The sequence below is a fragment of the Chelonia mydas genome, chromosome 13 (genome assembly GCF_015237465.2).
Source record: "Chelonia mydas isolate rCheMyd1 chromosome 13, rCheMyd1.pri.v2, whole genome shotgun sequence".
Classification (NCBI taxonomy): Eukaryota; Metazoa; Chordata; order Testudines; family Cheloniidae; genus Chelonia; species Chelonia mydas.
In genome coordinates this window covers 38,201,610-38,216,559 of record NC_051253.2, presented here as the reverse complement: position 1 = coordinate 38,216,559, position 14,950 = coordinate 38,201,610, and the positions used below count along the sequence as shown (strand labels likewise).

The 14,950-nt window shown below is 45.2% G+C and overlaps 1 pseudogene and 1 gene segment (V, D, J or C); one reads left to right on the top strand and one right to left on the bottom strand.

The window, feature by feature from the left end:
• Positions 1-1,014: 1,014 nt before the first annotated feature.
• Positions 1,015-1,969, bottom strand: LOC102946152 (annotated as a pseudogene).
• Positions 1,970-3,855: 1,886 nt separating this feature from the next.
• LOC122462762 lies at positions 3,856-4,450 on the top strand. The segment is given in 2 exon segments: positions 3,856-3,972; positions 4,071-4,450. Coding segments are annotated over 2 exon segments (396 nt in total).
• Positions 4,451-14,950: the final 10,500 nt, after the last annotated feature.

Sequence of the window (14,950 nt, the reverse complement as noted above, 5' to 3'; positions counted from 1 at the left end):
GACCAATCCATGCACACTTTTTCCTCACTATAAAAGGGTCAGGTGTATTTCTCTCAGCCCTTCTAAACCCTTTATAGTTACCTGACAAGCAGATTGCAAAGTCTGTGGGTGAGCTTCATGTTTAAAAATCCGGCTGCTTTCCTCACTGGCAAGCCATTTGGATAGAGTATAAAGCTCACACCTATACCACCCCCCACAGCCACTCAGCACTCACACAATAGCCCAACCACCAAAAGGAGACCGGAGTATTACAGCCCACAGGAGACTAGGCTATTATGTGCCATTGAAAGACTCCTGTTGATTTCAATGAGGCTCGACTCAAGCCCTTCATTGCTATTAGTTGCAGTCCAGCAGCAGCTCAAGGACCGTATTGAAATCACAGTGCCTTTATACTGGGCACTGTGTACACACACAGAGTAAATTACCATATGCTCATTTGAAAATCCCAATTTAAGGGACATCTCTAAATACATGATGGAGCTAGAAATTTAAACCATTTCTTCTGTATCACATCCTACCAGATGACCCTTCCTTCCAATTCTTCCCAATAGAGCTGGATCTAAAAATCTTCTGAAATCAATGGTGAGACCATCATGGACTTCAGTGGACTCAGATCCTTATGTGGAGATTTTGAAAAGCATAAAGGGCATTGCAGTGACCAATTCCCATTATAAGTCAATGGGAGTTGCCTGCCCAACTCCTGTCCTGGCCTTTGAAAATCTCTCCTTTGTTATGGCTTTGTCTTCACTGTGAAAATAAGTGTTTTCTCCTAATGGGAAGGATAACTTGGTGTAAGAGCCTAGTGGAGACAGGGCACAGGTAGTTTAGCCTTGATGTAGCTCATCAAAGTCAATCCCCTCCCTTCCACCTGCTTTTTACCTTAACTAATAATAATGAGATTAAAAACTACATTTACCTTGTCTCCATTGGAACTATGAATGTCAATGTGAAACACACCTTGTTTGTGGTGAAGGTCAACAGTCTGTGGGAAAACCAGGAAATGATCTAATTTCTTTACCCTCCCAGAAACCATAGACATTCTGACCTAGTCTTTCTCTTGCTCATAGCTTTCCTCAAGGCTGTTTTCACCTCTTTGTTCCTTATGGGATATATGAAGGGGTTCAGCAAGGGGGTTAGGACAGTGTTGAGGACAGGCACGGCCTTGTTGAGACTGAGGGAGGAGTGGGCCATGGGCTTCAAATACATTAAGATAACGGCTCTGTACAGTATGGAGACCACAGTGAGATGGGACGTGCAGGTGGAAAACGCATTCTGGTGTGCACTGGTGGAGTGGATGTGGAGTATGGTAGTGATGATGTAGGTGTATGACACCACACTGCAGAGGAGGCTGATTGGTATGATGGTGATGGACCCCAGGTAGCCAAGGAACTCAATGACACTTGTGTCTGCACAGGCCAGTTTCAAGAAGGGCCCAATGTCACAGTAAAAATGGTCGATGATGTTCTCGGTACAGAACGGCAACTGCAGGAGCAAAGCAGCCTAGGAGAAGATAACCAAGAAACCCAATGCCCAGGTTCCCAGGGCCAAAAGAAAGCAGACTTTCTTGGTCATGATGGTGCTGTAGTGTAGGGGTTTGCATACAGTGATATAGCGGTCAAAGGACATGGCTAATAGAATCAGGAACTCAGTGAGGCCAGGAAAAAGTGGAAAAATGACTGCACCAGGCAGCAATAAACACAGATGGTCGTTCTGTCCACCAGGAACATCTCCAACATTTGGGTACAATGGCAGTGGTGTACCAGATCTCCAGGAAGGAAATTTTGCTCAGGAAGAAAGACATCAGGGCCTGGAGATGCTGGTCAGCCCTCACGATTACAATGATGAGGCCATTCCCTGCTAGAGTGAGAAGGTATATGAAGAAGATGATGACAAATAAGACCATATGCCGCCTCTGAAGACTTGGGAAGCCCAGCAGGACGAACTCTCTTACGGGTGACCCATTCTCCATCCTATGTTTATAAGAATTAAGAAAAATAGGTTGATTACTTGTCTCGCTTAAGAGACCCGCAGCTGATTCACAGGTTTCATAGCCTGGGCTCCAGCCTGAGACTGACCATCTACACAGCAATTTTAGAGCCCTGCAGGCTAGCCCCAGGAGCCAGAGTCAGCTGACCCAGGTCTGAGACTCAGTGCTGTGGGTCTTTTATCTCAATGTAGACATACAGATGGATGGGTTAGAATTAGATAGAGATCACATAGAGCAATGGCCATAAAGAATACAGAAAAAACCCAATATCTATCTGTCTGAATGGAGGGATAAATTCACTGGATAACATCGCCACAAAAGCTCCAGTTAGACTTAACTAAAAATTAAGAATATTTTACACTATATTTTTTCTGGAGTTTGTATAGGATGATGCTGAATTCCTTTCTGGTTAGAAGTATAATAATATTTTTCATTTAACTGCATCTCTTCTGATGTTTGTCTTTTCCTGTACCAACACGTTCAGGAACAACATTGATCAGGAAAAATATTCGGTCATATGGTATACATTTGAAAAATATAGTTATCATTTTGATGCTTTCACAGTGAGGACCACAAAAGGAGGGATAAAGAGATAGATAATCATGTTGCTACAATATCACTAAAGCTTAGACTTACCTCCTCCAATGGCCAGTGACTGATTCATAAGGTGAAGCTGGTATCTCCACATTTTTGCAGCAAATGGGGAAAACCCCACAAGATCTGAATCTGATCTGTCCACCTTCTTTTACGTCCCATCACTGCTGTATATGAACTATTTTCTTCTAAGAAGTAGGAATATTATGGTAGGAATTTCAACCCAGTAACACTGATACTTGGGTGTTCATTGGCAGTGCCGTCACAAGTGCAATGGCTATTATTTTCTTTAACCACAAATCAACAGAAGTAAGTTTGAAAGGGATCAAAATACAGAGGAGTATTTTCTAAATTAAATATTTCTAATTTCTGTGTTGTGTTGCTAGAAGTTTACAAGGTGAGTTTCTTAATGAAATCCACTCCATTTGCACTCTGAGCCCTGTCATTCTTTATTCTTCTTTTCAAATCGTGTTAAGTGCAAGAAAATTTTATGGAAAGATATTGCATGTCGCCATCATTTCTTTCTCAAAATTAGCAGATAGAGAAGATCCTGAAACAAATCCAATCTCTCCAATCTGAGTAAGTGATGTGTTTCATAGATCTGAAACTAGTTGGAGTAGAAGTTAAGACTTGCTTATTATATCCTATTTTAGGGCCTGATCCAAAGTCAATTGAAGTCAACAAAAAGACTCCCATAGATTTCAGAAAGCATTGGATCAAGCCCCACATAATTATTCCCTCACTAGAAATAATTATTGTCTGATGATTTTAAGTTTATGCAGGATTCAATTCCTAGAGTTCCCAAAGCATTACCCTTGGGAAGTACTTCAATAACATCAGCATTTTAATTGTTAGTCATTCATAAGCAATTAAGTCCACCGTTCTCTCATTGTTTAGAAGTATGTTATGTTCTTATGGTCAGAAGTACATTGATCTTGTTCTGACCCTCTACATCTGGGAGAATTTCACTCTTACTGTTATCTCCGCTGAACACAAAAGTTATTGCAAACTCATGTTCACCCTTTAAGGTCTAACCCAAAGCTCTCTGAAGTCAATGAAGAGACTCAGTGTTGAAAACAATTTGTGTAGCACCTAAAAGCCCCAGCTAGGTAAGAATCCCATTGTGCTAGTCAAGGAACAAATATTTTTCTCAGTATCTTCACACTTTTATATCCCCTGCTGCTGTATGCGTTGAGTGCTTATGCAAAGTCAGTGGGGGAGCTTCCTCTTTAAAAGTCAATGTCTTGTCTTCTCTGGATTGGTCACATCCAAAAAGCACAGCAGTCACCTGCTTTTACAACGGAGAATACTAGTGCTCTGTTTTCTTGCGGAGAGTAACAAATATGAGGGTTTTTTTTTTATTTATCTTTGCTTGATGTCCACTTTCCAAGGTAAGGGGAGCATGTAGAGGATGGGAAGGTGGCTGAGGGTTACCAGGATGACGGGGATGAGTTCAGATATGTCAATATTCATTGTACCTTCCCTCTAGGTGGCCAGTCACAGGTTCAGCTGGTCCAGTCTGGGGCAGAAATTAAGAAGCCTGGAGATTCTCTCAAGATATCGTGTAAAACTTCAGGGTTCACGCTCACTAGCTATTACATGAGCTGGCTCCAGCAGACTCCTGGGAAAGGACTGGCGTGGGTTGGAAGAATTGACCCTGAAGATGGTGCTACCATCTACTCCCAGTCCTTTAAAGACAGATTCTCCATCACCACCGATAACTCCATCAGCACCATGTACCTGCAACTCTGCAGCCTGAGAGCCGAAGACACGGCTTTGTATTACTGTGCTAGACACACAGTGAGAGGCAACCCAGACATTGCCATGCAAAAACTGAGTGTGAGAGTAGCATTGAATCAGAGGCCTTAGTTATGCTACAAAATGAAAAGGTCATTTCAAGCAAAAGCACTAGGGGTCAGTGCAGGATTATCACATATACACCTGTCTGTCCTATTCCACTCTGGTAATCTCTATTCTATTCCTTTCCATTACTGATCCATTCAGGACTTTGTCCCCTCATTTTTAAATATGTCCAGTTATGGGGATATCCACCACTCCTCTTGGGAGAGTATGTAACCCTACAAAACATCTCAATAGTAACTTGAAGACTTTTTTTTTAATTGAAGTGAGCAAGAAGAAATTCAGATATGTGGAGAGAACATAATAGACTAAAGCCATATGATGTGAAAGGCTGCCACAAACTTCCTTCCTAAGAAGAAAATCTTTAATAAGAATCCCTAACTCGTAAACAGCACTTTTCAGCTGTAGATCTCAAATCACTAAACAATGTGTAATATATTTAACCTCTCTGCCCTCCTGTGAGGTGGAGAAGTGTTGCCACCCCCCTTTTACAGGCAGAGAAGCTAACTGACATGCCCAATGTCGCCCATGAAGTCTGTGGGGGAAGAGAGAATTGTACTTCTACTTCCCAAGACCTAGACTAGCACCTGGCCCTAACCACTGGATGATCCTTCCTTTAGGTTGTGTTTTATTACAACCTGTGTGTGCTTAAACAAATAGCTATCAGTGTAGTTCAAGAACTGACCTGCATTTCAGTATTTTAAAATGTTCACAATGCCTCAGGTTTCCCACTTTTCATCAGCAGAACATGCATGGGAGTCCTGAAGGAGACGCGATGTGCAGAACTGTTGGGAGCGGGTTCTGACACTCCGATTCTGGTTGAGCAATACCTCATTGCATGGGTGGGTCTGCGAAAGAGAACAGAACTGCTAGTGCCGTACAGGTTTCAGAGTAGCAGCCGTGTTAGTCTGTATTCGCAAAAAGAAAAGGAGGACTTGTGGCACCTTAGAGACTAACCAATTTATTTGAGCATAAGCTTTCGTGCATCGGATGCATCCGATGAAGTGAGCTGCAGCTCACGAAAGCTTATGCTCAAATAAATTGGTTCGTCTCTAAGGTGCCACAAGTCCTCCTTTTCTTACTGCAGTACAGTGATACTAAACCTGGGATTTTCAAGGAATACCCACTTCAGGTCAATGGACATTGGACGCTGAAGTGAAACAAAGAAAGATCATAATCTATCCCTTGGTTTGTCAAGTGTCATTCTTAAAATACTCTGTTCTTTTCCAAGTGCAACAAAGATAAGAATTTCATAGCAGCCTAGGGTATGGGGCTGACCAATTCCCACTCATTGTAATTGGAGTTGGGTGTTCAAATATATTAGGCAGTTTTGACATCTCAGCTAAAAACCACAAATGTAGTAAAATATGAGAAAAACAACAATGAAACATAAACCCAATAGCCCTAAAACTGCGTTAGCTGAGAGACCAAATATTTCAATACCACTTCATCAAAACCCACATTCTTGCTTCAAGGGTCAGAATCTTCCACACTTTTACTGACTAAGTAGTAGTTTATACTGCAAACATTCCCATGGAGGTGAAGAGCTAGATTGTAGTGCTTAGCACAAGAAAGCACGTCCACCAGTGAATGGTGCTGCAACTCAATTTGTGTGTTGAGCTGTTGCCTTGTATGTGGTTATGTTGTCGTATTTGAGGTTGCGGTGGGGGTCCTGCGTGAGCAGGAAGTTCAGTCCTGCCTATGTGTGCTGGAGTTGGCAATCACATCGTTCCAATAAATCCTTGTGGTTCTGTAAGGGAACGTTACAATGTACTGCCCGATGTGAGGAACGGTTGGCCCATCAGGGGGCCCATATACCTCTAAATGGCTGATTCTGCCGCCATTACTATGAATGTTATTGAGACCCCCAGCTACAAGATTGTGCCCACTTCTGGGGTCTGCACCTCAACGAGTACGTTGGAAAAATGGAAAAGGTTCAGAAAAGAGCCACGAGAATGATCTGGTGTCTGGAAAACGTGCCTTGTATTAGGAGACTGAAGCAGCTCAAGGGATTTAGTTTATCCAAGAGAAGGTTAAGAGGTGAATTCATCATGGGCTACAACTGCCAACACGGGGAAGCTATTTCTGGGGTCGATAATCTAATAGAAAAAGGCCTAATGAGTGCCAGCAAGTGGCAGGTGAAGCTAGACAAATTCAGGTTAGAATTAGGGTGCAAAGTTGTAACAGTGAGAGTACTTACCCCTTGGAACCACCTACAACGGCCTGGGGTAGATTCGCCATCGCTTGAAGTCAGGACTAGATGTTTTCTAAATGACTCGGCCCTAAACCAAAAAGAAGTTATGGGCTTCCTGCCGAGATTACTGGGTGAGGTTCTTTGGCCTGGGTTATAGAGGAGGTCACAAGATGATCACTTCTAGCCTTATAATCCATGACTCTGTGAAGTGTATCTTATGCCGTAACTTGTCCTATTGTGCTAGATTGTTAGTTAACCCAGTGGTTCTCAAAGCCGGTCTGCTGCTTGTTCAGGGAATGCATGTCCCTTGGCCCACGCCGCTTCCCGCAGCCTCCATTGGCCTGGAGCGGAGAATCGCAGCCAGTGGGAGCCGCAGTCGGCCGAACCTGTGGACGCGGTGGGTAAACAAACCACCAGGGGCTTTCCCTGAACAAGCGGCAGACCGAATTTGAGAACCACTGACTTAACCCACTCCCCCAGGCACGCCACTCAGTAAGAGGCAGTGGGAACTCACTTACAACTCCATTTGTGCTTCCAAGACCTTGCCTCCAAGAATCTTAATTTCATACCCCTTGAACTCAGTTTGAGCCAGCTCAGGTTGGGGAGGGAATGATTTACTGCTATAATATTTCAGCAGAAAAAAGCCCACTCCAACCCCCAGTAAAGTCAAAGGGAGTCCTTCCACTGACCTCAATGGGAGTTCGATCAGTCTTAATATGCCACAACCTTGGAAGTAATGGAAGGACAGATGTGAAAATTTTTGAACAAGAAGCCTGTCTCTGAGCCACAATGACCCGTGGGGTTATTCCTCTGTGGTAGAAGCCCCATTTCAAGCTCTGCCTAAATTAAGGATCCTACCCTTTGCCTTAAAAGGCGCTGCTGAGGGGATGAGTGAATCCACACCATGAGCAAGCCAAACAGAATCCGGGCCAGTGTCTTGCTACTTTTTATCCCCACCTGCTTCTGAAGGTCTGGAGTGTTTATGCAAAGTCAGCTGGGAGCTTCCTGTTTAAAAAGCCAAGCCCTTGTCCGCTCTGCGATAACCACTTTGAAAAACCAGGGCTGCCACCTCTTTTTACAGTGGAGCATATTCGTGCTTGGCTTCACGGCAGAGGATAATTATGAGGCGTTTTTTAATTTACCTTTGCTTGATGGCAGCTTATGCCGGTAATTTGAAAACATGGGGAATTTATAGAAAACTGTGTTAATGGGGATGAATCTCGAATGTCAATATTTATTATCTACCTTCCCTACAGGTGTCCAGTCGGAAATTCAGCTGGTCCAATCTGGTGCAGAAATTAAGAAGCCTGGCGAGTCTGTGAAGCTATCCTGTAAAACCTCAGGGTTCACTTTCACTTCTGTCTAAACCCAGCGGGTCAGACAGACTCCCAGGAAAGGCCTGCTTTGGCTAGGAAGAATTGACCCTGAAGATGGCTCTACCAGATATTCCCAGTCATTTAAAGACAGAATCTCCATCACCGCAGATAATTCCATCAGCACTGCCTATCTGCAAGTCAGCAGCCTGAAAACAGAAGACACTGCTGTGTATTACTGTGCTAGACACACACTGCGCAGAATCCAGTTCATAGCCATGCAAAAACTCTCAGTGCGAGGGCAGCACTGGATCACAGATTATACCTATGGTACAGCCCTTCCAGGCCACGTCTACTCTATTTCCATTGTAGGGCACTGTAGGGATATCTGCTATACATATTTCTATTCTGTTCTGTTCTATTCACATTCGTATGTGTTCAAGAATTCGTATCTCTAAATTTTACTTGTTCCTAATTATGTGATATGCACCACTTCCCCTGAAATATCCTTGCACTCGAGAAACATACCAACATATCATCGCACAAAGAGAAACATCTCACCAGGAAGAAGATTTTATAAAATTCTACTGAACACAACTAAATGAATGAATGAAAGAAAAACTGAAGGAATATTTAAGGTATGTCCACACTTTGAGCTGTACGTCTGCATTCCAAGCTAGAGGAGATGTATCCTCGCTTGTTCTGACTGAGCTCTTGTGCTAATCATAGAGTGTAGCCACGGAGCAGGACGAGTCGTGGGATGCACTAACCATGCTGAGTATGTACCTATCCAAAATGCTAGGCACATATCTGAGGCAGCTAGTCCCTCCTGCCTCTTGCTTTGCCATGACTACATTCAATTTTAGCATGCACGTTCTTATTACATCTCTGGTGTTTAGGGCAGTGACGAAGCTCCTCCACTCCTGTCTGTTTCTGGCAAGTCTTTCAATGGTTCCCCAGCTGTGCCCCAGGTTTTTCAGCTCAGCTTCCACAGCTCTTTGCCATCTTGTTTTCAGGCGGCCTCGTTTTCACTTGCTTTCAGGTGTCCATCTTATTGCTACTGTGGTGATGGAACCAGTTTCCATCCGAAGCACATGGCCGATCCATCTCCAGCCTGTCCATAGATCTTGGTTTGAGATTGTTCTGGGTTGTATGGAATGAAGACAGTTTGGACATGTCATACTTTCTCATTTCCCAGCATTCTGCACTATAAAGTAGTGTTGAAAGTACACAGCTCTGATAAATCTTGAGTTTGGTTTTTGTGTTGTATTTTGATGATTTCCAGACTATATTTAAGCTCCTGAAGGTGTTCCTGGCTTTATTGATTTTCTTCTGTATGTCCTGGCTTGTTCCACCGTCCTGGCTGATGGTGCTGCCCAAGTATGTGAATGTTTCTCCATTGGTGAGAACATGATCTGTACTGGTGACGGTGAGGCAATATTAAAGGTCATGATAGCTGTCTTATTGCTGTTGATTTTCAGTCCAATTTGGGGGCTGAACGCACAGAGTCGAGATGTTTTTTTCTTGCGTATGGTGTTGGGTGTGTGGTAGGAGAGTGACATCATCTGCGAAGTCCAGGTCATCAATTAGGAACAGCTGAATCCAATTAAATGCTGCCTGAGACCATTTAAAGCCCCTCCCCTGTTGAGAGAAAGGAGGAGAGAGCGAGGGAGACAAGCTGTCACTAGGCTAGTGGCATCAGCGTCTCCAGGAGGAGAGGCTCTGCTCCTTCCCAGAGGGGAAACAGACAAGCCTGAGCCCCTGCTAGGGGAAGGCCTGACACCCCCAGGCAAACCACAGGAGGATGCCCCGCCCCAGCGAGGAGGCAGGGGAAGGCATCTCCCTTTGTACTGGTGTCTAGTGAAATAGTTCCTTCTGTTTGTTGGAGGATCACCCCTTAGACCTACCCAGAAAATACAGCCCAAGAAACACAGAAGGGGGGAGACAAAGACTGTCCCAGTGCAGCAGACAGGCGTTGGTTTACCCCATATAAAATTATGTATCAACTCATGTCATGAGTCTCAAACAGAATCCACAACTGATAAACTGAAACTTCCCTGAAGGATCTGCCCCCCTTCTTAGGAATTGGCCGTCCGCTCACTACGTGAGTTTTGGAAATCTCGGCACCCATGTGAAAGTCAAGATAAGACTGGATGCCTTTCTGGAAGATGTGTTTTAATCAAACACAGGTTACTGGGCTCAATGCAGGAGCAGCTGGATGAAATTCTGTGGTCTGTATAATACATAGGCTTGGCAGAGTTCAGTTTTTTTCTTTTTGATCATATTGAAACAGAGAGGCTAACAGAGGGAGTTTGCCTGGGATCTCCCTGAGAGGAGGTACGCTAAGGGCTGCATTAGGGAGGCTGTGTTGGTGAGTATCTGAGTGTCTGTTGTCGGGACAGTTTGACAGTTTGACTGTGTGCTTGATTGGTTGTTTGAAAAGTGTGAATTGGGAGTGCTTTGTTCCAGGTGAGCCTTGAGTGGGCCTGACTGTTATAAAAAGCCAGTCAGCTGTGAACCAGCTGAGCGGCGAACAGCAGAGCGGCTAACAGAGGGAGGTTGCCTGGGAGGTCGCCTGGGGAGAGCCCACTGAGGCTTACATCTTGCCAGCTTCTCTGAGTAGTTACTACAACTCCTGAGGAAGCTCGTAGAAGGAAGGTAATATGGATGGGGGGTGTTCAGCTGTTGTGACCTGCACTGGATGCGCCACGTTTGTCTTTCTTCCACAGGACAGAAGCGACTTTGTCTGTACAAAGTGCAAATTGGTCTCTATATTGGAAGAGAAGGTTCAAGGTCTGGAGCAACAGGTATCGACCCTGCGTTGCGTAAGAGAAACTGAAGATTTCCTGGACAGACATCAGGATATGCTTCTATGGACACAATGTTCTGAAGATTCAGAGCAGGCTGCGCAGCGGGGACAGGAGGATGATGAAGAAATTTGGCAGCATGTGACCTCCAGAAGAAGAAAGGGGAGCGTCCATGTACCAGCAGCGCAGATACAGGTAAGTAACCATTTTCATGTTCTCTCCACAGGTACTAAGGCGGAGAGTGGACTAGATGATACGTCTGAGGGAAGGGAGCAGAAGGAGACTCTGCCGATTGGAAGGCATGAGATGCACTGTCCTAGGGTTGGGGGTTCCACGACCACTGCTCCCAAGAGAAGGAGGCGGGTGGTGGTAGTCGGGGACTCTCTCCTCAGGGGGACTGAGTCATCTATCTGCCGCCCTGACCCGGAAAACAGAGAAGTCTGCTGCTTGCCAGGAGCTAGGATTCACGATGTGATGGAGAGACTGCCGAGACTCATCAAGCCCTCGGATAGCGACCCCTTCCTGCCTCTCCACATGGGCACCAGTGATACTGCCAAGAATGACCTTGAGTGGATCACTGCAGACTACGTGGCTCTGGGAAGAAGGATAAAGGAGTTTGAGGCACAAGTGGTGTTCTCGTCCATCCTCCCCGTGGAAGGAAAATGCCAGGGTAGAGACCGTTGAATCGTGGAAGTCAACGAATGGCTACGCAGGTGGTGTCGGAGAGAAGGCTTTGGATTCTTTGACCATGGGATGGTGTTCCAAGAAGGAGGAGTGCTAGGCAGAGACGGGCTCCACCTAATGAAGAGAGGGAAGAGCATTTTCGCAAGCAGGCTGGCTAACCTAGTGAGGAGGGCTTTAAACTAGGTTCACCGGGGGAAGGAGAGCAACGCCCTGAGGTAAGTGGGGAAGTGGGATACCGGGAGGAAGCACGAGCAGGAGGGCGCGAGAGGGGCTCCTGCCTCATACTGAGAAAGAGGGACGATCAGCGAGTTATCTCAAGTTCCTATACACAAATGCAAGAAGCCTGGGAAACAACCAGGGAGAACTGGAAGTCCTGGCACAGTCAAGGAATTATGATGTGATTGGAATAACAGAGACTTGGTGGGATAACTCGCATGACTGGAGTACTGTCATGGATGGATATAAACTGTTCAGGAAGGACAGGCAGGGCAGAAAAGGTGGGGGAGTAGCACTGTATGTAAGAGAGCAGTATGACTGCTCAGAGCTCTGGTATGAAACTGCAGAAAAACCTGAGAGTCTCTGGGTTAAGTTTAGAAGTGTGAGCAACAAGGGTGATGTCATGGTGGGAGTCTGCTATAGACCACCGGACCAGGGGGATGAGGTGGACGAGACTTTCTTCCGGCAACTAATGGAAGTTACTAGATCGCAGGCCCTGGTTCTCATGGGAGACTTCAATCACCCTGATATCTGCTGGGAGAGCAATACAGCGGTGCACAGACAATCCAGGAAGTTTTTGGAAAGTGTAGGGGACAATTTCCTGGTGCAAGTGCTGGAGGAATCAACTAGGGGCAGAGCTCTTCTTGACCTGCTGCTCACAAACCAGGAAGAATTAGTAGGGGAAGCAAAAGTAGATGGGAATCTGGGAGGCAGTGACCATGAGATGGTCGAGTTCAGGATCCTGACACAAGGAAGAAAGGAAAGCAGCAGAATACGGACCCTGGACTTCAGAAAAGCAGACTTTGACTCCCTCAGGGAACTGATGGGCAGGATCCCCTGGGAGAATAACATGAGGGGAAAGGAGTCCAGGAGAGCTGGCTGTATTTTAAAGAATCCTTATTGTGGTTACAGGGACAAACCATCCCGATGTGTAGAAAGAATAGTAAATATGGCAGGCAACCAGCTTGGCTTAACAGTGAAATCCTTGCTGATCTTAAACACAAAAAAGAAGCTTACAAGAAGTGGAAGACTGAACAAACGACCAGGGAAGAGTGAAATCAGGAAGGCCAAATCACAGCTGGAGTTGCAGCTATCATGAGATGTTAAGAGTAACAAGAAGGGTTTCTTCAGGTATGTTAGCAACAAGAAGAAAGTCAAGGAAAGTGTGGGCCCCGACTGAATGAGGGAGGCAACCTAGTGACAGAGGATGTGGAAAAAGCTAATGTACTCAATGCTTTTTTTGCCTCTGTCTTCACGAACAAGATCAGCTCCCAGACTATTGCACTGGGCAGCACAGCATGGGGAAGAGGTGACCAGCCCTCTGTGGAGAAAGAAGTGGTTCGGGACTATTTAGAAAAGCTGGATGAGCACAAGTCCATGCGGTCGGATGCGCTGCATCCGAGAGTGCTAAAGGAGTTGGTGGAAGTGATTGCAGAGCCACCGGCCAGTATCTTTGAAAACTCATGGCGATCGAGGGAATTCACCAAGGGCAAGTCATGCCTGACTAATCTAATTGCCTTCTATGAGGAGATAACTGGCTCTGTGGATGAGGGGAAAGCAGTGGATGTGTTATTCCTTGACTTTAGCAAAGCTTTTGACATGGTCTCCCACAGTATTCTTGCCAGCAAGTTAAAGAAGTATGGGCTGGATGAATGGACTATAAGGTGGATAGAAAGCTGGCTAGATTGTCAGGCTCAATGGGTAGTGATCAATGGCTCCATGTCTAGTTGGCAGCCGGTATCAAGTGGAGTGCCCCAAGGGTCGGTCCTGGGGCCGGTTTTGTTCAATATCTTCATAAATGATCTGGAGGATGGTGTGGATTGCACCCTCAGCAAGTTTGCAGATGACACTAAATTGGGAGGAGAGGTAGATACGCTGGAGGGTAGGGTTAGGATACAGAGGGCCCTAGACAAATTAGAGGATTGGGCCAAACGAAATCTGATGAGGTTCAACAAGGACAAGTGCAGAGTCCTGCACTTAGGACGGAAGAATCCCATGCACCGCTACAGACTAGGGACTGAATGGCTCGGCAGCAGTTCTGCAGAAAAGGCCCTGGGGGTTACAGTGGACGAGAAGCTGGGTATGAGTCAACAGTGTGCCAGTGGCATTTTGGGATGTATAAGTAGGGGCATTGCCAGCAGATTGAGGGACGTGATCGTTCTCCTCTCTTCGACATTGGTGAGGCCTCATCTGGAGTACTGTGTCCAGTTTTGGGCCCCAAACTACAAGAAGGATGTGGAAAAATTGGAAAACGTCCAGCGGAGGGCAACAAAAATGATTAGGGGACTGGAACACATGACTTATGAGGAGAGGCTGAGGGAACTGGGATTGTTTAGTCTGCGGAAGAGAAGAATGAGGGGGGATTTGATAGCTGCTTTCAACTACCTGAAAGGGGGTTCCAAAGAGGATGGATCTGGACTGTTCTCAGTGGTAGCAGATGACAGAACAAGGAGTAATGGTCTCAAGTTGCAGTGGGGGAGGTTTAGGTTGGATATTAGGAAAAACTTTTTCACTAGGAGGGTGGTGAAACACTGGAATGCATTACCTAGGGAGGTGGTGGAATCTCCTTCCTTGGAAGTTTTTAAGGTCAGGTTTGACAAAGCCCTGGCTGGGATGATTTAGTTGGGGATTGGTCCTGCTTTGAGCAGGGGGTTGGACTAGATGACCTCCTGAGGTCCCTTCCAACCCTGATATTCTATGATTCTATGATGGCAGATATCAATATTTATTTTTAAGCATTTTAAAATATAGAGATAGATTTAAATTTTCAGTTGCAAAAATTTTTGGATTTTAAGTATTTTTTATGATTTCCATCTCTTTATATTTTCACAGTTGTGAGAAATTATGAGTCGTCAGCTAATGAGAAGGTGAGAATCACTATTGAATGACAGTAGATGTCGAGATTCAAAAACTTAAAGCTTTATAACTGTTAAAACACGAATTGTCAATGTATGCAAAGGAAATATCTTTAAAATAAACTTTAAGAAGTTCATAAGCAGTGTTTTTCTTACTTTGCCTTTCTACAAATTTCAGTTTTTATTGAGGGAAATGTTTTTGGTTGGTTTCCATGTGTGGGGGTGAAATTGACTTTTGTCGACATTTACCTAGTTACACAGGAGGTCAGACGAGATGATCAGAGTGGTCCACTGTGGCCTTGGACATAGTGAATCTATGAAACAGAAAATATGTCTCATGTGGGCTGATCTGGGTGCAGAGGTATGGAGCCAGGGCTACTCAACTGCATACTCCTTCCCCCAGGAAAAGGTAGAGAAGCAGGACTGGGGATTGGCAGAGT